The sequence below is a fragment of the Mytilus trossulus genome, chromosome 11, assembly GCF_036588685.1.
Source record: "Mytilus trossulus isolate FHL-02 chromosome 11, PNRI_Mtr1.1.1.hap1, whole genome shotgun sequence".
In the NCBI taxonomy this organism is placed as follows: Eukaryota; Metazoa; Mollusca; class Bivalvia; order Mytilida; family Mytilidae; genus Mytilus; species Mytilus trossulus.
Genome location: NC_086383.1, coordinates 21,286,205 through 21,311,282, shown reverse-complemented (window position 1 = coordinate 21,311,282; position 25,078 = coordinate 21,286,205). Strand labels below are relative to the sequence as shown.

Sequence of the window (25,078 nt, the reverse complement as noted above, 5' to 3'; positions counted from 1 at the left end):
TTTATTCACTTGTACATCAGGTCAAATATTTGCGTTTATCTACATTAATTAAAAACAGCTTTTGTATATTGAAATTTTGAAGCAATCTTGATTGTTAAAATGTTAAAGCCGAATATAAAATGCACAACTAAATCCCAATAACTTGATATTCCTGTTTATCTTACCTCCTAAAGATTTCTAGGAATATGATTGGTTTAAAGCGACCTCGTGAAGACCGTGTATTTTCAATATTATGTTAGTAGGGAGGCGGGACTGATTTCAATTCACGGTTAGTTGTGGATTTACGTCTTGAGCACTTTTTAATTATTCAAATATATTAAAGTTCTGTTTAATATTGTTGATCTCAAGGTTGTTGATAATATATATTTATCGTTTACATAAGTTGTTTAGTGCAGACCAATTGAAGAAGGTTTTTAAAATTGAACATTTGAATACTTTAATACAGCAATAAGAAGATGTGTATGATAGCAAATAAGACAACTTTATTTCAACAATTGAACAAATAAAGATAGTCGGTAAGATAAATTCGTTACAAAGTGTTCTAGTTACCTAATATAATATAAACAGGTTAAGTAAATTGCATATGGGGTTGGAGCTTTGTTCTCAACCTTATATGGAATGTACTGACACTGTATATATCATATTAGGTTACTAACACACTATGAAACTAATAATATAAGTGAATGGGTAATTACAATGGTCACTCACTTCTTATTGAGTTCTTCGTAATATTGTTCAAACTATTCTATTAAAAGTTTCATAATATCAGACAACCATTGCCTTTAGCTCTCATAAGTGATGTTCGTTTGTCGCTATCATATGTTTTAAGTTCTGCACAATTATCCTTTAATTTTTTCACAATATCACCATGCCCATTTATCCTAGCTAAGTGAACAGCTGTTTTTCCCGAATGGTCTCTTTCATTAATATCCATACCGACACAAATCAATAACTTAAGTATTCCTGCATGTCCATTGAAACAAGCTGTATGTAAAGCTGACCATCCATTAGTACCTTTTATGAGAGTATCTACCCGACTGTTTAATGTTTTGCCGTTTACATCAAGTAAGTATTTCACTATGTCAAATCGACCTTTCCGACAAGCCTGATAAAGTGGTGTATATCCTGCATTTGTTGTGTCATTAAGATTCATACCCACATCGACGAATAACTTTACTACCTCTATATGTCCGTTTTTTGACACTAAATGTAAACCTGATTCTCCGAAAATGTTTTTTATGGTAGTATCGACACGACTATTTAATACTTGGCAGTTTAAGTCAAGTAAGAATTTCACTGTTTCATAATGACCATCATGACAAGCCATGTGTGGTGGTGTAGAATTTTTTTTTTTTCTATCATTAAGATTCATACCAACGTCAATCAATAACTTTACTACTTCTAAATGTCCTTTGAAACATGCTACATGTAAAGCTGACCATCCATATTTCTCTTTAATGGTAGTATCGACACGACTATTTTAGTGTTTGGCCGTTTAAATCTAGTAAGAATTTTACTGTATCAAAATGACAATTCTGACAAGCCTTATATAGTGGTGTATATCCTGCATTTGTTGTATCATTAAGATTCATACCCACATCGATTAATAACTTTACTACCTCTATATGTCCGTTTCCTGACGCTAAATGTAACCCTGACCTTCCGAAAATGTTTTTATGGTAGTATCGACACGACTATTTAATACTTGGCGATTTAAGTCAAGTAAGAATTTCACTGTTTCATAATGACCTCGCTGACAAGTCTTAAGTAGTGGTGTAGAACCTCTATTTGTTGTGTCATTAATATTCATACCAACATCGATTAATAACTTAATTACCTCTTTATGTCCGTTTTGACACGCTAAATGTAAAGCTGCCAATCCTTTGTCGTCTTTAACCGTTGTATGTACACGACTATTTAGCGCTTGACCGTTTAAATCAACTAATAATTTCACTGTTTCATAATGACCTTGCTGACAAGCATTATGTAGTGGTGTAGAACCGCTATTTGTTGTGTCATTAATATTCATACCAACATCGATTAATAACTTAGCTACCTCTATATCTGGATTTAAACATGCTGCATGTAAAGCTGAACATCCCTTTTCATCTTTTATTGTTGTATCTACACGACTATTAAATTTTTTGCCATTTAAATCAAGTAAGAATTTAACTGTATCATAACAACCATGTAAACAAGCAAGAAACAGTGGTGTGCTACCATTTTCATCTTTTTCATTGACATTACTATCAAATTCCAGAATTGCTTTAACGATTTCTGTGTGCCCATTTTTGCAGGCTGAATGTAAAGCAGTTAGTCCAAAAGTATCTCTATTAGAAATATCTACATTATATTTTCCAAATAATAACAGTTTCGCCAATTTTTCATTCCCATTTAATGCTGTGGTTTTATCCAAGTTTTCGGCATTAATGTCTTGATTATATTTCATTAAATATCTAACGACTGCAATGTGAACCTTTTCACATGCGACATAAAATGGAGATCTACCTTCCTTATCTTTAACCTCAATGTGATTAGGACTTTTAACTATAAAATATTCTACAAAGTCTAAGTATCCCAAATGAGACGATACATACAAAGGCGTATTCCCATCTTTAACGGAAACATAGGAAATTTGCTGACATGTGTCTTGTTCTTTTAAACACGATAGAAGTTGTTTTCTGTATGCTTCATTCTCTGTGTGTATGCTTCCAAATACTTCTCAGTATTTCCCTTTCATTGCATCTTTTATTTGTCGTTGTAGAAATTGGCTTTCGAACTCTTGTGGTATTTGAATAATAAAAGGAACACTATTTTGAGTAAATGATGAAATGTACGTACGGTTTGCAAGAAATGCAATATCAACGTGTTCTATTAAACATTTCATTATAGATGGTGCAATAGCTGCTGCTATGATGTCAAACATTTTGTCGTGAATTGCTGTGTAGAAGTCATCTGATTCTGTAATATAAATACCTTTAAGACACTCAAAATTGTTAAATATCGATACAATGGATACTGGTTCGATTTTACTGTCCCAGCATATATCCTTAACTAGCTGTTGCACGTCCTCGGATCTTAATTCGTTTATAAAAAAAATATTATTTCTAAGGACAAGAAGGGAAATACAGAGAAAAGATGATGTAGATCGTTTTTTCATTTTTATGATTTCATTTCCAATTATGTCAACAGGATGGGTAAAGAATCTATGATCTTGATTAAGGTTTGTACAACACAAAGAACATAAAAGAGGGAAAAATCGTACAAACAGATATTTTCTATGTTATTCACTGTTTTCTCAGGTAAATACGACAATGCAATAGTCCTTCTTTCTTCTGGAGTTATTTTGTATTCGGTACTAAAGCTGCATTGTACAAGTGAAAAACAAGTAAGTTTTGGGAATGCATTGTGAGCAAATATATTTTCCCTGCATGTAATGATAAATTGAGGCGCTGATATGCTATCATCATTTTCGTCATTATCATCGTTCTGATTACAAGATTTAATTAGCATACTTAGTTTGCAATCATTTTGCTCCCATGTTTCTGCTTTTTGTTGATTAAAAGCAAATTTACCGCAAATATCATCAATTACAAAAACTTGTAATTTATCTGTTATAAAATTCTTAATAATGTCTGAAGGATCTTCACAAGGAATAATTTCGTATTTCTCCTTTTCTAATTATAATGCTATGTGATGAGCAACTACTGATTTTCCACAGCCTGGAGAACCAGTAATGATAACACCCGTCGTTTTGTTTAATGATTCTAGTATAAACGTTGTTGCTGAGGTAGGAATGTATTTTTTGCCATTATTTCTCCATTCTTTCAAAGTTCGTTGTGGTATTTCTGTAAACAAAATTAGTTTTAGATAGACCGATATGTATTCAATCATGTTTCAGTAAATGATAAAAGATTAATCGTAGCAAGGTATAAGAGACAAAAATGGAGATGCAAAATAACTTAATTGCCAGAACCCAGAAACAAACTCAAATCATGGTAAGTGGTAAGTTTCTCCTATTCAAAAACATATTTCATAATTCCGAACTCACTAAATGTATGGTGTTCAAAAACAAAAAATCGAAAAAGCATTTCATTATGAAACACACAACATATGCTTTATAAATTAGTTACATTTTCACTAGTGCTATGGGAAACTGAAATACTGCCAAAATAGATATGATGTTAATCGTAAATCTTGTATAGTAATACTTTTAGTTCTTTCTTTCTTATATCCTCGCTTAATAAAATCAATGCTCTTTAAAAAAAAAAAAAGCTTCATTATCAGCTAAACTCTTCCTTGTCCTAAAGACGCAGATTGTACTAAAATTACTTTGTCACGCGCGTCTGGATATGACAGCAAATGTCCAACCTCGAACAGTTGGGGAAAAAATGGACACAACATTCAAGCTTGATGCAGGTCTGGATTTGATTTAAATTTTTGACACATTATAGGCTTTTGACACAGAATAAATGTTGTCAAAAAACACGAAATTTAATATACATGTACGATTTGAATTTATTTTCAATTGAAGATGTCTTGCTGTTGCGCAAAACTTACTAAATCAGTTTTCAGACTATATACACCGAATTATCAAAATACGTTGTGAAACCCAATTTTTCTTTTATATAAAATAAAATGACTCCAGAATTATTGTTCCCCCCCCCCCCTTTTCTCTCTTAATTTTCTAAAATATAAAATGTTCGAGGACATTTACTTTTTAATTTCTTAAATTTTGAGAAAAAGGATTTTAAACTTCTCCCCCCAATTTTATTTTACTCAACCCCCTTTTCCAAAAAAAATAAACATATAAGGAACGCGTCTATGGCACATATATGATGCCCCCACCTAACACTATCATTTAAAGTTATACAATTTATTTAATTGTGATGTCAAAAAAAAACACCAACGATTATTTCAAAAACAATAATAACTTTGTGCTTAATTTCACTATCAATAGTATTGATTTTCCATATAGATCAGAAATACCTGTTATATTATTTTTTTCTATGTCTAGCGTCGCCAACTTCTGGTTGATTGTAACCATATGCTGATTTGTTTTTTCCAACTGTTTCTCAAGCCGTATAAAATCTATGATATCTGTGACATTAGTTAACGATGAACTTATCAACGCATCAATCTCTGACTTCATTTCTGGTGCTAGCCTGAGTATTGCCTGTAACACAATGTAGTACTTGATGTAAACAATGAAAAACACAACGTTACATATTCAAGATTCTAAAGAAGTTAATTATAATATTACTATTTGGTACATGATCCTCCAACGATAAATAATTATCACATCAAAAGAGACACTGATCCAATAAACGATAGTTAGAATGAAAGCCCAGTACGATATGTTAGAATTGTGAGATATTTTAGAAATGCTCGTTGTTAACAATCAATTGAATAAGGAAACTTCATTTACACAAAATACCACTGCCTTGATATTAAACAACTTCTCATAAAAAACAAGGGGTTATCAATTATAGTTCACTTGGATTCAATTAACCTACATAGAATGGACGAATCCCATCACACACATGTCTTTGACATCACCTTGATTATATTTATTAAATCAAAGAAGAAAAAGTGTACAGTTTTCAATGCTGAGTCATCAGTCATCGAGATAAAAAATGTTCTTTTTTTTATTTCTATTTACATTTAATTATTTGAGAAATTACCTCAGTCACACAGTTCCAAATTTCCCAAAACTTCTTTACATTAACTTTACCGCTGTCAGAATGAACAATGGAGTTTCTGTAAAATTTAATCCTGGAAATATCTGCAGCATTTGTATGAATAGTTTCCAGTGGAAGACTATCTTGGATGTCAAGGTCTGTGAAGTTTTTAAGTAGGTATACCATCAATGATACATCAAACATGTCTGATGATACTTTTGAAGAACCTAAAGAAAAGAGGAAGTGATTAAAAACTGAGTTACTCTGTGTTAATAACCCTATGACTGATATTGACACCTGAGGACAATCTGTTTATTTTATATCACTACAACAAAAACTGATTAACTGTTTGTGTTAGCCTAGTATCATGTCATAACACTCGAAAGGGGCTCTACAATGTGAAATACAGGGATGAATGACTGCTGCCTGCATAAGAATCTGTCATGAGGGGTATTCCAAGGAAAAGCTGATAGCAAGCCTTGTAATAGAATACTTATAGACTCTTCAAAAAGTTGGAATAAGGACCTTATCGTGTGCAAGTATTACATTCCCTTACATGGAAGTTCTTTTCACACTTTTTATAAGACGTAGCTGGTGATAACACATGTTTCACCACCATATGGATAGCATGGAGGTTAGGTCGTATGCCCACGGCTTTTGTGTTTCAGCAGCGTTTTATATTACCCTATTTCTACACATAAGTGACTGCTTGAGATGGAATTGTGCAGTCATACAGATCTCATATTGCAAATGGTAAAATCGATTTTTGTATACACAAAGAAGTGAAACTATTTTCAATGAGCATAGTATAGAAAATAATCATAGATACCAGGATCAAAAAGCAGCGTCATGCAGCTTAACAAATATAGTGTCTGTAAAATGCGATCGGTATACACTGATCTAGCAATGATTGTTCTATCATTTCGCTTTGGTTTGTTTATCTCTTTGACAAGAAAAAAAAATACATAGATAATCAAAATAAAGAATGTTTTCTAACAATCAATGTTTCAGCAGATTGTTTTATTTAGAAATGTAGCTTAAATATCTGAGAAGATCACCTTTTGGAAATAATAAGTCATACTGTGTCACTGTGATAATCCTCTTTTTATGTGTTAGGTTATCTATCTTGCCTCGATTTGTGCGTAGAAATTGTTGTAGATGTTCTGGATGGAATTCATAGTCAAACCTTCGTCTCACAGCACGTGGTGCGACTCTTATTAACAAACCAGCTAATCGTAGAAAATATATATCTTCCTGTGAAAGAGAAGTCGGTATATCGTTCGGTGACAGGGATGTCTCCATCCTAAAATAGAACAGCAATATTGAATTGTGTTGAAAAGGAAATACATTTTTATTGCAGATCTGGTACTTTTTGGGAGAATAAAATCTGTAGATGTGATTGAAAGATTATGAAAGGAAGGATATGATTGATGTTAACTTTTAACACAAAGTACCTTCATCCACTTTACAAAATTCAACAAATAGGAACAAGGCTGTGACAAAAATCATGTTTGATAACAGCAAATTACACCTTTTTGCATACTTGTACCGAAGAGCCAAATAAGAACAATAGACGATATGAAACATGTTATCAAAGAGAACACAAGGAAGCAGTCTGCAAATAGGCAAAAATCTTCAGTCGACTAAGTGCATGGTATATTGACCTTCAATGTACATTTCATCATTTTGACGTTTTCAACAGCACAAAATAAGAAAGTGAAAACCTAGTAGAAGAACAAATATTATAATAGATCTAGGTAATAGTTCAATGGCGAAAATGTTGTTTTTCATAAAATGTCAATTGTTTTACACTTTTTGAATGTTTGGCCTTTATAAAACTAAAGACTGAGCAAAATCAAGACATATGAACTTGGGTAACGTCAGGTTTTTCGGAGGGGTACGCATATTGTGTCTACTTGTGTTACCGTCGTGTTGCTCAGGTATGTAAAAAACTAGTAATTAAATAATTCTGAAAGTCACATTCTAGGACATTTATACTAAATACGCAAGTGCTGCTCGGATTTTGCTAAATTGAAATGGAAAGTGTGCCATGCGGAAGTTACACACCTCTTTTTTTCCGTAAAGTTTTGTAATCCGGATCTGTTTTCTCTCAACCAATTTTTATTTTTTTGAACAGCGGTATACTTCTGTTGCCTTTATTATTCTCAATACTTTATTTTCATACAAAATATAATAGACGTAGTCAACATAATCAGCAAACGATATATCATTCATTAAGGAGACATTATCTATTGAACAGAACGTGAAGTTAAAAAGGATAATACGAGCTTCTTTTCATTCTTTCTGTTTTAAGTGAGCCTCATCTGAATAAAATAACATGTAAGCAAGAGGAGGATAAAATTGGATTGACGTGGGAAATCCGACTGTTTGTTGTAAAAACATGCTTTCCAAACGTGAATCACAAGAATATAAAGTTTTCTTTTTTTAAATTTCTGGCGACATTTCGGGTCTTAATTGAGTGTTGCCCCATTGGCAATCATACCGCATCTTATTATTATTATTATTATTATATATTTTCCTCGGATTTCTTGTACGTTTTCCTTATTCTGAATTACGTTGTTACAAAACAGTATTTCAAGTGCATACAAAAGTGTTGCTATATAACGAATTTTTCAATAAAAAAGGATGAACAAGAGATGATACAGAATATTGTAACATCTTATATATGCGTTCATTGCAGAAGGTTTTGATGGTTACCTTTTTCTGCGCAGTTATTAAACACTCATTAACAGAGTTGATGAAATTGTCAAAGGTAGTTAACTGTATGCCTTTGTGATTGCCAATTACTTTACACAATAAGGTAACAATTTTACCAAAAATGTCGATAATAAAATATTTTTTTTTAAAGGGAGGGGGTGCAATATCTTGCTTTAAGGGCAGAATGGTGTGGTAAAGGCACCAATGGCAGTTAATTATTTTAACTAAATATGTTCATGTGTTAACGTTATGTTTCCAGTATTTGCGTCTTATGTTTTTGACGTTACTTTGTACCTTTATATGGGGCCTTCGATAAAGATTTTGAGAACAAAAGTAACATAACTCAAAATACTGAAAGCGGTAAGACCAGGCCATGATAGTGCTATAACAAGACTTTCAAGAAAATCGGAGGTAGAGCAAGATTTTGAGATAGAAGAAAGTACATTATTATTAGAAACACTTTCGCAAAAACATTTAAAAAAATGTACCTTGTTAGTATATTTATCATGTTAATTTAATAATGATAATAAATCAAAGAAAATGTAATGTTGTTATATATCAAAAATTGTAATCAGGCAAAGGAAGATTAAATTGGTATTGTCCACATGTCATATTATTGGGCCATAGTGATAAGCTTCTTATTACGTAAAAATGCGTTGATCATACTATAGAGAGAAGAAACATGTTTTGGTATTTGAAATTAAATTTGCGGTAGAATTTTAAAGTAAAATATGAGACTATATGTTTATAATATACTTTAAAAAAGTATAAAGAAAAAATAGTAAACTTGATATTTTATTACAAGTAAAATGGAAAAACCTCTTTGACATTTCTCTATCGAATATGTATTACTGTTTGAGTTATCTTCCTTTCAATGGCAAAGCTGAAAATTGTTTCGAAAAAAAATAATATTTCGTATCTCGTCAAAGCAGTCATAATAATGCAATTAATAACTGCTTATTCCATAGTCGTGCATGTCAATTGCCAATCTGTCTCAAAATTTAAAAAAAATATGTTAGCAGAGCACCAGACCGATTGTGTATAGGTCGTTAACAATATATGATTAGATCTTCAGTAAACTACCTTACGTTATTTTAAAAAAAATGATATTTAAAGAAACCTCATCTCAATTTGTAAATGAAACATTACTTTAATTGTCTGATCTGCTATTAATTTAAATATCCATAATATACAAATACAATGGCTTTGTTAATTTGATATAAAACAAAATCCGCGATTGTATATATGTGTATTATTTCTGAACAGACTGTATATTATAGTTTGCAAAAAATCAAACAATTAAAAACTCTTTTGTCTTAACAAATTAACTTTATTCTTTAATATTGACTGAAGTTAATACATTGTTATATGAGAGCTGATTCTGAAACAGCAAACTGAAAGGTTATAAGAAAACTAGCAAAAACTTTTAGATAAAACAAAAATATATTCAACTCATTTCCAACAAGTAAACCATTGTCTAATAGGCCTGATATGTTTATTGATATCAATATTAATGCTGTTACGTTATTTAACAGGTCGTTTTATTTTATAAGTTTTTGTCGAGCAATCATTTTGTATTTTTTCATTAAAAGTTACAATTTCTGAATGTATGCAAAGTAAACAAAACACTGCACAAACCTTCTTTTAGGATTCAAACGCAATTTCAAGATAGGTTTCGATCGAATATCGAATTTGTGATAAGTTCTTGTCTATTTATTACTTTTGTTTCTTTTAATTCTATTTTGAAATCACGAGGTAACAAGTTTCAATTTACAATCCAAGAACATGTGAGTCGTGACGGATCTGAAGTGAAGCAAATTTGGTTATTATCATTTCATTGATTGCCAAAAAAAATCAAACAAGAATTTAACATTTGAAATTAGTTCTGGTTTCGCAGCTAGGGGTTATTGCGCTTGGGAGACTTATTTTATATTTGTGTTTGTTTCAATCAACCATTTTCTACATTTTAGAATGCCTGTACGCAGTAAGGAAAATGGCAGTTGGTGTCCATTCGTTTGATGTTATTTATCATTTAATTTTGCCAATTGATTAATAAATTTCTGTTTTGAATTTTCCTTGGCGTTCAGTATTTTTGTTATTTTACTTTTTGATGTCACTACGACGAATGAGGTATGTCCTAGACACGATGTTGATTCCATATCGACACACTACTTTTCGTATGTATGCTGTTATGTTCACAAGGCCTGAATCCTCTGTCTTGAATGTTGATATCGAATCGATATCTATACATGTAAGCATTCCATATCCCTAAACCTCTGTCTTTGTTGTCGATATCGACGATATGACAGACATTTCATAACTGAAACAACGGCCTGAAACCTCTGTCGTGGTTGACGATATCGACAAACATCCCGTAACTTGAACAACGGCCTGAAACATCTGTAGTCGATATGAATTGACAATTTGACACAATTGACACTTTGTCTATGATGTTGTTTTGTGTAAATTTCTATGTTCATTATTAAGTAATAAAACAACATCGTATAATATATTTAACACTATGAATATCTTCATTTGACAACGCATGGAGTAATTTGATTATTGATTGTATTATTTGAAAGGGGGACTATGTGCGTTTTTATTTTTTTCCTCCGTTTGAAGTTAATCCGTAAATTTTCTTTTTAAATCCAGTTTACATACGATTTTTGTCAATGCATTGGCAATGCATTTTAGAGATCATATGAAATATCTTAACTTGACATTCATCCATATATAGATGTTAACGCATTAAAAATTTATGGTATAGTCGCCAAAGTATTTCGGGGTCTGCGTTTTTTCAATTGTTTTAAGTTTCAAGGTCAAATGTTGTTGTTTTTCCTTGTAAGTCTGATTTGTTTCCGGCTTTGTCTTTTGTCCTCTGTTTGCTCTTCTTCTTAAATGGTCCTGGGTTGTCAACACTTGTTTTTTTCTCCTTTAATGTATATCCATATACCATATATCATCGGGGAGAGGTTTGTATGTTGATATCGATTCGATATCGTATCGCTGTTGTCGATATCGACGATATCGACGTCTTGTTTGTTCATATATTTTTTACGTTTCTTCATATATAATTCAGAAATTATAGATATCGATTCAATATCGTCTTGTTATTGTCGATATTGACGATATCAACAGTATGCATTTTCATGCTATCTTCATTCGTCGATATCGATTCGATATCGTACCGATATTGTCGATATCAAAAGTGTGTTTTCTAACGACGTATCTGTTTGTCAATATCGATTCGACATCTTGTTTTGTCTTGGACATGTAATCGTAAAAAACTATATTATTTCGCAAAAAAGATGACCAAATAAAATTATTCCTTTGCATTATTTGCAGAAGCCTTCTTTCTAAAGTGACGTTGTAAATAGAAAATGAACTTAGCAAAATAAGGTTTACAAATATATCAAAATGGCTGGCATTGTCAATTGATTCCTGGTATCTGAGACTCCTATAGTTCTACAGAGCCGTTTGATTATTTGTTTAATCCTCTGATATGCCGGAATTACTAGTCACATATCAGTGGTCACATGACAAAATTATGTCTATGAGCTAATAAACCAAACACTGTCAGCCAATAAGATGACGCTTTACATCCAAAATTATTTATTCTTAGTTAGAACTGTCTAATGTCTTAATATATGCTCTGATTTAAAACTGTATGAAACTATTTTCGGATAAACGATATTCTCGGAATTGTCCAAATTGGTTCCAGGTTACAACGGTAAGATATAAATGTATACAATTATAGGAACACATTAAAAACAAACAGTGTCATCTAGCTAACATGCAGTATTTAACAATAGATATGTATGCATTTACACTATGTCAAGTCTTAAATTCTCCTTCAACAGTAAAATAAATACAAACTATAATCTGTTAAAGGGTGAAACGTCCACGACTGTGTTGGGGTACCAAGGTTTTTGTCAGAAGTGTTGTAAAGGTGATACATTGTATACGACTGATAGTTCCTGCCAGATTATAAGAGAGGTTATAATTGATACTAACTGTACATATTGTTTACTTATATATACACTTCGCCAAAAGTTAATCAACACCATAAATGTTTTTGCTTCTAATTTTCATTTTACAATTAAATTTGATACTGCTTTGTTTCCATATATTTTCTAATTTATTGTTATTATTATAATCATCATGAGCAGCCTTGATTGATGAATGTTAGAAAATTACGACACTAATTTCAAAGCACGAGACGACGAGTGGCTGATTTTTTCCGGAAACGTGGAGAATACAATCGCTACTGACCTAAATTGTACTTTAATTTATTCACAAATTGTCACTCTCGAGTTTAGAAAAAAAATAATTTATTTAGTGCAGAGCAAACTTTATAAAAAACTTCAGTTAAAATTGAAACTTTATCTTGTATGTTATTTTGCCATTTCACAACCATTTGCCAAAAACAGTCAAACGTTCAATCATAAAAAACAGTCAAAACTTTCACTTTTCAATCAACATTCTATATGTTTTCTTAAAAAAACACAAATCCAGTTCATTGTATCAATAATTCGATAAGGTATGAATTAAGTAAAAATCGATTCTGGAAAATAATCACGTGTTGCGTAACTTTTGGCGAGGTATATAGATAATATATTTGAAAGGTTATTGTTATTTGATCATTCGTTTCTTCTTTTAAATTTATAACCAACTTCAACAGATTTTTACAATATTTTGTTGTTGATTCTTACATGTGGAGGAGGATTTGCAGACCATTTCGGAGCACGTGAGATCACCCAAGGTTTTTGTGAGGTTCGTGTTGCTTAGTTTTTAGTTTCTAATGTTGTGTCTTTTTACTATTCGTATGTTTCTTTTTCTCATTCTTAGCCATGGCGTTGTCAATTTATTCACGATCTATAAGTTAGAATTTCCCACTGGCAACCTTTACCCCTCTTGTATTTCTTTACGAAATTGTCTATAGAATGTCTTCAATTGTTAACAATTTTAGATAAATTTATAGCTGTCTGGCTTAGATAGTATTTACAATGTTTTCAATGGCATAACATCACAATATTACGTTTTGTAGATCTTCATAATTATCTACATACAATACAAACTAAGAAAACCAGTTGGGATGTATACATTTTTTAAGCATTAAAACGTCTGTCAATTAGCGACGATACACTAGTTTTGAATGTGCAGATATAGTTTGATTTTTTTTTTATATCTTATAAAATCAATCTTATATTTGTAGGACTCTAAAGGGCGATGGTGCTCTAAAGTACGATAGTCACGCTTAAGTGCGATGGTCTACGCTAAAGTTCGATGGTGTCAGACGCTAAAGTGCGATGTTTTTTTGTTTTTTTAAATGCAATCAGATGACACGCTAAAGGACGTTTGTGTACACGCCAAAATGCGATGGTGTAACGGGAATGGTGTTCAGGCAATGTTTTTTTTTTTTTGCTGTGTTATTATTAGTTTTTGGTATAATGTTTATAAATTATGCCGTTGTTTTTCTCTTTTCAATTGTTGTACACGAGTAATTGTGTGGTTTATATAACTAGCTATTCGACTAGAGCCGATACTCTACGCCTTAGGTCATAAGGTATTAAGTGCGCACATCAGCAACATTTTGTGTTTGGTGAATATTTGTTTCATTCATGACATCTTCTTATTTGTTTTTTTTTATTTTGTTTAATGATTTTTTTTCTGTAAAATCAGTCTGTTATTTTCTCGTATCAATTGTTTTGCAATGGTTTTGATAACCTTAAGTCATAGAACTACTATGTATTTGCTGGGTTAGCCATAGGGTAAACTATAGCTTCCAGTCATAGATCAAGACTTGGCTCATCGGCAATCATATGATGATACTACACAACTGCTTGGTATGTCACTATCTTGTTGACGAATATCCATCTCGTTCACAGACATGACAATACATATTGTACGAACATATTCAGGTTATAGAATAACTCAATTAGAAAGTTAAAAGGTATCTTTTATTTCAAGGAAGATCGATTGAAAAAATAGAAGGAGTTTCTAAATTGAATTTGGACAAATTGAAATACTATTGAAACATGGTGTATTTTGACTTTTTTTCTCTCTTTTACGGTTTGCCCTTCCTCTCACTGTCGTCAGTTTTCCATGTTGATGAGAAAAACTTTTATCCACTAGTCTGACAGAAAAACGTTTGTTCTATATCGCCTACTAAAAATGTTTTGTTTCATTTTTATCTCTTTTTTGTCTTGCAAAAAACCTTCATCAGGAGCCACAAATATTCTCGTTTACCGGCATGTCAATTTTTGTATATTCAAACGGCTTGAAGCGTCATAATGAAAACGTTCACACATTCGCGAACAAACACGCATTCGCGGAAAAAAAGCACTTTAGCGTGTCGCGGCATCGCACTTTAGCGTATACCATCGCACTTTAGCGTGACCATCGCACTTTAGCGTCCCCATCGCACTTTAGAGTCCTACATATTTTCACTACAAAGGTACTTCCATTTAGATGAGGCTGATATACCACAGAAGAAACAGGCACCATATCCGTCGTCAAAATTATCGTTAGCATAATACAACTATGACATTTAACAGATCGACGCAAGAAATCATTAAACGTATTGTTTTCAATTTTTCAACATCACTGGGTCGAGACCTCTGCTGGTGGACTATCAGTTCCGAGGGTATCATCAGCTCAGTAGTCAGTACTTCTGTGTTGACATGATATTACAAGTGAGCCGCGTCGGATAGAAATCGACCTTATGCAACTCGACGTCAAACTGAGTAACGTTACGGTAAAGTTTCACAAGTTTTCATACAGGTAGTTTCTGCCGTTATGAAAAAAGATAACATGTCGCTATCTTACAAAACTACGTATTTTAAAAAAAAATATTGTGGGGACATTTCTGGTCGGATTTAAATGAACTAGGTACCAATAGAAGCAGAATTGTCACAGTCATATTTGTGTATTTCGATAGATTTTTGTTTTAAAACGTTTTTAATTTTTGGTTATATAACCAGTATTGTTTTTGTTCAGAAATTTCCTATGTATTTCAACGAAAAACTGTTTTACATATTCATATCATGAGAACCATAAGTAATGGACGACAAAACTATGACAAATTCAACTAGTATACTTTAGACGATTCTGCATCTTTTAACTCCGTTTTTGTGAAAATCCAACATAATATGCCTTCGCAATTTTCTTTTTATAATGGGGTTTTATATGAAATTTGTAAAAAAAAAATATACGGGGAAACCATACATTGTTAATCTGATTAAATCGGGCCTTTAGCTAACGTATTCCATACATATACGACAAAACTAGTATATTATTTCTGATAAGTTTAGTAAAAAATGCCGATAATCCTTCACGGAAACCGCTTTATCCGGTCCGACATAAACATTTCCCAAATTATCTGGGATCCGTCACCTGCGTGTCGCGTGTCGTCTGCTTTAATAAAACAAAACGTTCCTCAATCCTGTCCTTTCCTAAATAACATATTTCTCAACCTTAGTATCAGTTTTGGCTAACAGGAATACATTGTTTTGCTAAGGTATGTATTTCCTAATACGTTCTATATATATATATTGAACTATTTTTACGTTCACGATCTATTTTTACATTTTATACAAAGTGAACGTACTATCTATTTTAGTAAAATTTATTTTCATTTCGTTCAGAGGCATAACACCTGTCTTAAAAATAGTTGTATACAATTCTTAAGCTTAACGAAAGTACTAAACTACTAAAGTAATATTCTGAAAAACTATTTCTGGTAGTTTAAAACGAAGTTTGTGCTGTATTGCAAAACTTTGCTACACACAGTGACATACTCAAAAACAAAATCAAGTCAAATGTTATTCATATCATTGTACCGTTGCATTTTGGAAAATCTAAAAAGAAAAAACAACACAAATGTACAATTTTAAACAAAGACCAAGACGTGCTCTAGGTGGATTTTTTGTACTATTTGCGTGCAATTTATCTGTTCTTATCTATTCAGAAATTTAGAAATGTTTTGCGTGTATTTTATATTCAATGACATTTTTATTTAGAAATTGAAAGAAAGAGGGAAACATTTGCATAATAAATGTGTACATGCATTTCGAAAACTAATAACTTCCAAAATAAAATCTTTTAAACCTTATTTTTCATATCCCGACAACTTTAAAATTAGTATTTTGGCAATAAAATTCCCGATCTATGCACCCGTTTATTTTGAAATTTGGACTACTATAATTTAAATAGATAGTATTTGAGATTGTGATCTACCTTTCACAAATCACTGGTGAACTCTAATGGCGCAAAGCGCGACAACCAGTCGTAGTGAAAAATATTCCTTGTTCAATTTGTCTTTAATTTCATTCCTTTTTAATATTGTAGTAAATTTTTGAAATGGACCGATTCAATAACTTAGGATGCGAAGAACTAAAAAAAGAAGCAGTTGCCTATTTTGAACAATACATAGGGTCAATACCAGAGGTTTTAGCATCAAGCAATAATGAACTGAATGTGTCTGATAACAGCAATTCCAATATTGAAAATGACGAATCTGATATTGAAAATACATGTGACACAATTCAAGCTAGGGCCCGGGAATTTTATTCCACTTCCGTAATTCAAGATTAATCGGAAAATACATGTTCTCTTAATCAAAAAGATGAATAAGAGGATCCTTCCCGGCTTCGAATAAATGCTCTCTTTGCTAAAGACTGCAATTGTACAAAAAAATGTTCTACAAAGCTTTCCACATTCACAGAACAGGCCTATGATGTATGCTCGGTTTTCAGAGGAGGAAAGAGAGAACGAAAACGATACCGATATTATTTTCAAGGACTTGAGATATGCGAGTTCACATGGAGAAATATTTATAACATCGGGAGGAGCGAATTTAAAAGTTTAAAACAGCACTTAAATGCAAATGCCGTAACCCCTCGATCACATGGTCTTAGTTGAAGAAAATCGAATCACGGACATTCGTTTCAAGTGATTGAAAATACGATAAAATTTGTCAAGCTGTGTGCTGATGAATTTGGTCTCCCTCTCCCGGCTGCGCCTCGGGCAAGCGACAATACCCCTCCTATTATTTTACCTTGTAGCGAGAGCAAGAATTATGTAAACTCCAAATATGTAAGTTCATGTGTTAACTCAGAACAACAATATGTTCAACTAACCGTATTTAAAGAAGTTTGGGATGCATGTGTCCCTCATATTCAATTTATGAAACCAAAGACGGATTTGTGTATATATAAAACGTACTTTCAGTTGAGGGAGGATATTTCCAGATCTATTTCAGAAGACGCGAAATTAGTGACAACTCAAAAATAATTTGACCATATACAGTCTGCGCGGACGGAGCGTGAGTATTATTAATTATGTACACAAAGATCACGTGATGAATTAAAGATAGCTGAGTCTCAAATAGGAATTACAGTTTAACACTCCATGTTCAAAAAATTTTGAAAATGTTCATTACACTTTTGACTTTTCACAATATGTAAACTTGTTTTGGCATGTTGAAAAAAAAATTAGAAAGTCGGACGTAAACACTGTATCGCAACTGGTTAAACTTGTTGACAATTCTGCCAAATGCAATAGGTCAGAAGTTTACAATGAAAATGACGATGACGAAAACAGCTTAAGGTGGTACAGATGGGATATTTTTTTCAATACATATTGTAAACCACTCAGAGTTATAGGAAAATTCCATCACTTCAGATTTACCACTGACGAAGTAGGAGTCGTATTTACGAGAGAAACTCTTGATCAACCGGAGAAAAGACTGGTCCTCCTAAAGGAAAGCGCAAAGCTACCGGATTTGCTCACGAAACTTCCAAAAGTTATTCAGCCAACAGGGCTGACAGAGGAGGGAAGTCGTTATCTGTACAATGAAGTCCGTCCTTTTGTTCAGTTCAATTTCCGTGACGAATTTTGTCTACGTGCTTCAGAGGTGTAACCTTTTACATATACTGGTCAAAGTTGGATTGAAAACTTGAGAATCATGTATTGCTTCATTGTAACAATCTTATAATAAATTAAATTGAATATTGTATACAAATGTATGTTTTCATGTCTCTTTTTATAACGAGAAAGGGACCGATACAGAATAAAATTAATGCACGAAAACGTAATTTCACGACGTTGTCGTGAGATCTGATGTTAAATATATGTATCCGTCAAAACTTTGAAATGGCGAAAACGTTTTTTTGTATTCAAATTGTATGACTATCAACAAAATCAATATAAACAAAACTCAAATTGAGATTTTTTTTGCATAAGACTGAAGTCCGTTTATAAATTTTGAAATAATTAAGAAACTAAGGTTTCAACTTCCTCAGGCAAAGGTGGCTTTAGATTAATTTGGCTATTTATTATAGGTATTATTTTACATATAGCTCTTCAACGGTTTCGGTACTAATACATCTTCGGATTTCAATTGTTTTGGCATTGAGCGTACCTATTGAAGGTAAATCCAGCAATTGGGCGCAAGAAATTATAAAACGTGTTGTTTTCAATTTTATACATCACTGGGTCGATACCTCTGCTGATAGACTATTTATACATCTTTGGATTCAAATGTTTGGCTTTGAGCGTTTCTGATGAAGGTAAATACCAGAAAAGCGCGTCGGATGCTAGAGAAGTTTTCAATTTTTTATATCACTGGGTCGATTTCTCTGCTGTCGGACTATCAGTTCCCGAGTGTCTCATCAGCGCAGTAGTCAGTCCTTCGGTACTGACATGATTCAACAAACTTAATTAAAATTTTCCGTTTATAAATTTTGAAATTATTAACAAACAATGGTTTCAACTCCCTCAGGCAAAGTTGGCTTTAGATGAATTTTTGATTAGAAAAAATACGGGTTTCATTTATTCGGGACAATTTATTTTTCTACTGAAAAAGTCGCGAAAAAAATTCGCTAGCGACAATAAGTGGGTTTTCAGAAATATGAGTTTACAATAGGAAATAATATGACCACAGCAGGAAGAACATAAATAGTAGGAACTAGAACGGTGGTAATCAAATATAAGACATGGTTACATTAATATCAATAGAATCAAAGACAAACATATGAAAATCATTATTTTCATTCTTTAAATCATTTAAAATGAATGGTATAAAATTGAGAATGGAAATGGGGAATGTGTCAAAAAGACAACAACCCGACCATAGAAAAAACAACAGCAGAAGGTAACCAACAGGTCTTCAATGTAGCGAGAATTCCCGCACCCGGAGGCGTCCTTCAGCTTGCCCCTAAACAAATATATACTAGTTTAGTGATAATGAACGTCATTCTTATTTCAAAATTGTACACAAGAAACTAAAATTAAAATAATACAAGACTAACAAAGGCCAGAGGCTCCTGACTTGGGACAGTCGCAGTATGTATTCCATAAACCTGATAAACTCATTATATATACCAGACTTTAATCTGGGTATGCCACACGCTTCTTTTGTTTACAATCGCAATACTGATAACATCTTCACAAAATATATTTATTGTAAATACAAAATACAAAACATTTAAACTTTGAGTATAAAAACATTGCCTCGACATAATATGCGATAGTATTAAAAAAGGTAGGAAACTACTTATATTAAACTTTTATATTTTACCTATAACATATACAAATTCTTTTTAAAATATAAATATTATTTGGACTAACACTAGTATTATTTTTGGAGCTAGCAATGGAAAATCAAACTTGTCATAAACATTACCACGCTTTGGGTTTTAGATAAAAGTGTCCCCATTGTGCCAAGACGGCTTATATCAGAACCCCGACAATAAAATAAAAAAAAAAATGTTCTAAGTTTTCTTTAAAAACTAAGTGTGAAATAAACCAATTCTGAAAATCTTAATTTTGATCTAATGGCATTCAAAAACCTCATTGAAACCCTTCAAATTGCACAAACAGCGGATTTGAAATGAAATGTTAACCGAGACTTGGTTTGATCAAAACATATTGTAAAAGCAGAATAATGACTTAATAATTTTACGATCATACAAATTCTGATATATTTTACTAACAGAACCAACATGTCAATTGCGTCATACGAAGACATAGCACACATGCATGGTACCAACATGTTTTGCTAAGTAATATAAGAGAGGAACTGTATAGATAAAAAGGACATCTTGTATTTAATTGGTATAACACAATAGCATTCATTTTGTAGTATCAAGTTCAAAATAAACTGTTTGTTACTAGAATGCCATAAATTCAAATAATGTCGAGATATCATAAAGAAATTCTCGTCATGAAGATTGAAATACAGACCTGTAATATCAACTGAATGTCAACAACATTAAATTATAAGATCAAAAGATATGACCAAAATGTACATTGTGGCCATTGTTGCGATTTGATTTAAAAGATATTTTATTGAATTTCTTGAAAAGTGAGGATTAAATTAGTTAAATGAATCATGAATATAAAAAGTAGGAGGACATTCAATTATGTTTTATAAAAATATCCCAATTGCAAGGTTAAGCTTATTTAAAACTTTAGTAAATTGATTTGCTAATGATATTAAACAAAAGAAAATTTAACATTATAATATATGAATCTTTATAATCATGATAATAAGGCAAAGTCAGATTAAATTCTAATTGTCCATATATCTTATCATTAGGCTATAGTGATGATCTACTAATTACGTTAAAATGCGTAGATAATTCCAGAGAGAGAAAAAAAAATGTTTTCGTATTGGAAAAAAAACTGTGGTAGAATGCTACATTAATGTTGAGAAGATTTTTTTATCATGCTTTAAAATAAAGTAATGAACTTGTTTTCTTGCTACAAGTGAAGGTAAAAAGTCTACAGTAAACTACCTTACATTATTTACAAATAATTTATATTTAAAGAAACATTATCTCATTTTGTTAATCAACACACAACTTTAATTGTCTGTTCTTTGACCTCCGCTATAGATTTAAATACCCATAATATACAATTACAATTGCTTTGTTAATTTGCTATAAAACAAAAGCCGCGATTGTATATATGAGTTTGATTTGTGAATACAAAAGAATGTAACATAATACTTTATTACGCGCTGTACATAGTTTGCTGAAACCAATACGATTACAAAGTATTTTGTCTAAACGATTTTAACTTTATACTTTAATATTGACCAGAGATAACACATTTGTATATCAGATGTGTTCCCAGATCTTCCATAGACCTTCGATAGGAAGCTCAGACAAAGAAAATAAGATTCTGAAACGGTCAACTGAAAGGTTATAAAACACTGACATTAACTCTTGAAGAAAACAAAGATCAAATACAGATTAAACTCATTTCCACCTAGATTTTTTTTTCAAATAGGCCTCATATGTTTATTTATTACACTTGTAATGCTGTACCATTATTTCACTGATTGTCTTATTAGTACTGTTTCTTTTCATCTAAAGTTACTTTTTTTTATATTTGCACAGAAAACAAAACACTGTACTAATCTTCTTCCAGGATTTTTAGGTAGGTTTCGATCAAATATACAGAAACTTGTGTCAAATTCGTGTCTTTTTATTACTTTCGTTTCTTTCAAATCATTCTTGAATTCACGAGGTTACAAGTTTGGATACGGTCCAAAAACAGAATCCGTGACGTATCTAACTAAGCAACTTTGGTCATTGTAGTTTCATTAGTTACTTGAAAAAAATCAAACGGAAATTTAACATTTAAAATAAACCCTGATTTTGTCTCTCCTCTTGACGTCTAACAAGATTATACAACAAAGGTGGTGTTGTCAAGGAAGTTGGTTTTAAAAGGTAGATGACTATAGTTGTTTCTAAGTTTTAATTTAGAATTTTTTTCTGTTTGTGAATTGTCTTCGGAGCTATTGCTTGAAAGACTTATTCTAAATTTGTTTTATGTTTTTTGCAGATAGACGTAAATTGTTAAAAGCACAATAGTTACAGATTTAAAAGATGAACACAGAAAGTTATCCCTTTGCATTTTTTGCAGAAACAATTCTACATTAAGTGACGTGTAAATCAGAAAGAGCAAAGAAACTAATCAAAATAAGGTTCACAATAACATCAAAATGGCTGGAATTGTCAATTGATTGAGACTCCTTTAATACAATTAAGCCTACAAATACACCAGTTTAAGAAAACCCATTAATTTTATATTTATATCTACAAAAACGTCAACATGGTTGAAATCGGTAGTTGCGAGAAATTGTTCCCATTTAAAAAAATCTAAAGATGTTATCTTCAATTTTTGCTCCAGATTGAATAAACATAAGAAAGAGAGATCATTACTCAACTCTCTTTGGGCCTTTATTCAAATTTGGTGAATTTTAATTTTCTCTTCATTTAAAAAAGAAAAATATTTGGCAATCCCAATCTATGAAGTGCAACCGAAAAAAAATATATTGCGAATATCACGGATGTTATTTTAGGTTCCATGCTTCATTATCACTGAACTAGTATATATTTGTTTAGGGGCTAGTAGAAGGACGCCTCCGGGTGCGGGAATTTCTCGCTACATTGAAGACCTGTTGGTGACCTTCTGCTGTTGTTTTTTTATTTGGTCGGGTTGTTGTCTCTTTGACACATTCCCCATTTCCATTCTCAATTTTATTGATTAAAATCGGACTCTTGATGTATAAAAAAGAGCCTGTGTCGCTCATCTTGGTATATGTGCATATTACATAAAGGAAACAGATGGATTCATCACAAGATTGTGTTTTTGTGATGGTGATGTGTTTGTATATCATACTTTACTGATCATTCTTGCTACTTACAATTTTTTTCTATCTGTAATGAACTTGGCCGTTTAGTTACAGAGAAAAAACATTTTGTAAAAACTTAAAAATGTTTTATTTATTTATAGTTTTCAATTTGCTGAACATTATTGCTGTTTACAGTTTATCTCTATCTACAATAGTATTCAAGATAATAACCAAAAACGGCCAAATTTCCTTAAAAATTACCAATTGGGGGCAGCAACCCAACAACTAGTTGTCCAATTCATCTTTAAAGTTCAGGGCATATAGGTATTTACTAGATAAACAAGTTAACCCCTTGTAAGATTTGCTTTAAATGCTTCGGTTTCAGAGTAATAAGCCAAAATCTATATTTTACCCCTATATTCTACTTTCAGCCATGGCGGCAATCTTGGTTGGTTGGCAGAGTCACCGCACATTTTTTTTAAAACTAGATACCCTTATTATGATTGTGGCTAATTTTGATTAAATTTGGTGCAGTAGTTTCAGAGGAGAAGATTTTTGTAAAAGATTACAAATATTTACGAAAAATTGGTTAAAAATTACTATTTAGGTCAACAACTTCTTAAGGGATCAACTGACTACTTTGATCATGTTGACTTATTTGTAGATCCTACTTTGCTGAACATTATTGCTGTTTACAGTTTATCTCTATCTATAAAAAAATTCAAGATAATAACCGAAAACAGCAAAATTTCCTGACAATTCAATAGTTAGACTTTTTTTTTCTATTCGAAAAAAAACCTGTTAATTAATGGTATTATACAAAATATTTTAACAAATATCATTTTTTGGGGGTTTTAAAATCATTTTTTTCAAATGAGCCATTTAAGGGGAGATAACTCTTTTAGTACAAAAATTATACTGGCCTAATAGAATTTTGTTATTTTCACTTGTAGCAAGAAAACAATTTCGATGACACCATGTTTTCTTTTTATTTTCTTAAAACATATTATGAAACCTTTCTTACAATTTATTTCAAAATTCTATCTCATAGAATTTTTTGTATGCAAACTTATGTGTTTTTTCATGAACAAACTAACCAAATTTTGGCAATTTTCAACGACTCAGTGCTTGAAAAATAGGACGGTGACCCATACTTTTTATTAAAATTTTGAAAAGAACATATTAAAATCTTCATTTTGGCAAATTAGAAAAAAATTCTGTCTCAAAAAATATATACTTGTGATCTACATGTCAGATTTGTTCTTAATGCTTTGGTTTAAGAGATACAAGCCAAAATATACATTTTACCCCTAGCTTCTATTTTAGCCATGGCGGTCATCTTGGTTGTTTTCGCAAGTCACCGGACAAAATTTTTAAACTAGATACCCCCAATGATGATTTTTGACAAGTTTAGTTTATTTGACCAGTTGTTTCAAAGGTGAAGATTTGTGTAAAAGTTAACGCCGACGGACGCCGGACGACGCTGGACGCCGGACGCCAAGTGATAAGACAAGTTCACTTGGCCCTCTGGGCCAGGTGAGCTGAAACAGAGAAGTTGTCGCATTGGCAATCATACTCCATCTTCTTTCTTATATGTTAATTATCAGGCCAGTGTAAAAATATCAATAAAAAGAAAACTTTTGTCACTTTTTAATGTTATCGAAATAAATATAAGTAACCAAAGACTTATAGAGCTCTCAAATTTGCGTAAAACAATTCACCCTTATGGACAAAAAGAATAGAATTTAAATGCTGTTGTAAATTATTCTAACAAAACCGTCAATATTAGATATGACAACCAACACATTTGTCAATTCAAAACTTAAATTTCTTTATTTATATATCTTTTTGTAAACGTTAACGGGCGACGACGAACGACGGACGTCAATTGATGAGAAAAGCTCGCTTGGCCCTTTTGGGTCAGGTGAGCTGAAACCCAACAACAAAACAATCATAAAAAGTTTAAATCTCTTATGTTTAAAGCACTTACGAATCACAAACTTCCATGTTTTCCTTATCAATGTTTAAAACC

General features: G+C 31.8%; 3 protein-coding genes across 3 annotated transcripts; all 3 read right to left on the bottom strand.

The window, feature by feature from the left end:
• Nucleotides 1-757: 757 nt before the first annotated feature.
• Nucleotides 758-1,327, bottom strand: LOC134689839 (protein fem-1 homolog C-like). The gene has a single exon (XM_063549807.1). It carries the CDS (start codon nucleotides 1,325-1,327, stop codon nucleotides 758-760), a length of 570 nt encoding a protein of 189 aa, XP_063405877.1.
• Nucleotides 1,328-1,642: 315 nt separating this feature from the next.
• On the bottom strand, nucleotides 1,643-3,513 carry LOC134689838 (serine/threonine-protein phosphatase 6 regulatory ankyrin repeat subunit A-like). The gene is made up of 2 exons (XM_063549805.1): nucleotides 3,270-3,513; nucleotides 1,643-2,613 (listed from the first exon to the last, which is right to left on the bottom strand). The coding sequence occupies exons 1-2, from the start codon at nucleotides 3,511-3,513 to the stop codon at nucleotides 1,643-1,645; spliced, it is 1,215 nt and encodes a 404-aa protein (XP_063405875.1).
• A 158-nt stretch (nucleotides 3,514-3,671) lies between these two features.
• LOC134689837 (uncharacterized) lies at nucleotides 3,672-6,983 on the bottom strand. Its single transcript, XM_063549804.1, has 4 exons — nucleotides 6,740-6,983; nucleotides 5,685-5,908; nucleotides 4,990-5,176; nucleotides 3,672-3,848 (listed from the first exon to the last, which is right to left on the bottom strand). The coding sequence occupies exons 1-4, from the start codon at nucleotides 6,981-6,983 to the stop codon at nucleotides 3,682-3,684; spliced, it is 822 nt and encodes a 273-aa protein (XP_063405874.1). The 3' UTR covers nucleotides 3,672-3,681.
• Between the last annotated feature and the right edge of the window lie 18,095 nt (nucleotides 6,984-25,078).

Bases quoted from the DNA above. Each gene is read 5' to 3' on its own strand.
- LOC134689839 (XM_063549807.1), bottom strand. From the start codon at position 1,327: ATGGCTTGTCATGATGGTCATTATGAAACAGTGAAATTCTTACTTGAC.
- LOC134689838 (XM_063549805.1), bottom strand. From the start codon at position 3,513: ATGCTAATTAAATCTTGTAATCAGAACGATGATAATGACGAAAATGAT. The intron at 2,614-3,269 runs GTTTGTACGATT...TTTCCGTTAAAG, and splicing joins GAATAACATAGAAAATATCT to ATGGGAATACGCCTTTGTAT.
- LOC134689837 (XM_063549804.1), bottom strand. From the start codon at position 6,983: ATGGAGACATCCCTGTCACCGAACGATATACCGACTTCTCTTTCACAG. The intron at 5,177-5,684 runs GTAATTTCTCAA...ATTGTGTTACAG, and splicing joins TTTGGAACTGTGTGACTGAG to GCAATACTCAGGCTAGCACC. The intron at 3,849-4,989 runs GTATTTCTGATC...TTTTGTTTACAG, and splicing joins AGAAAAAAATAATATAACAG to AAATACCACAACGAACTTTG.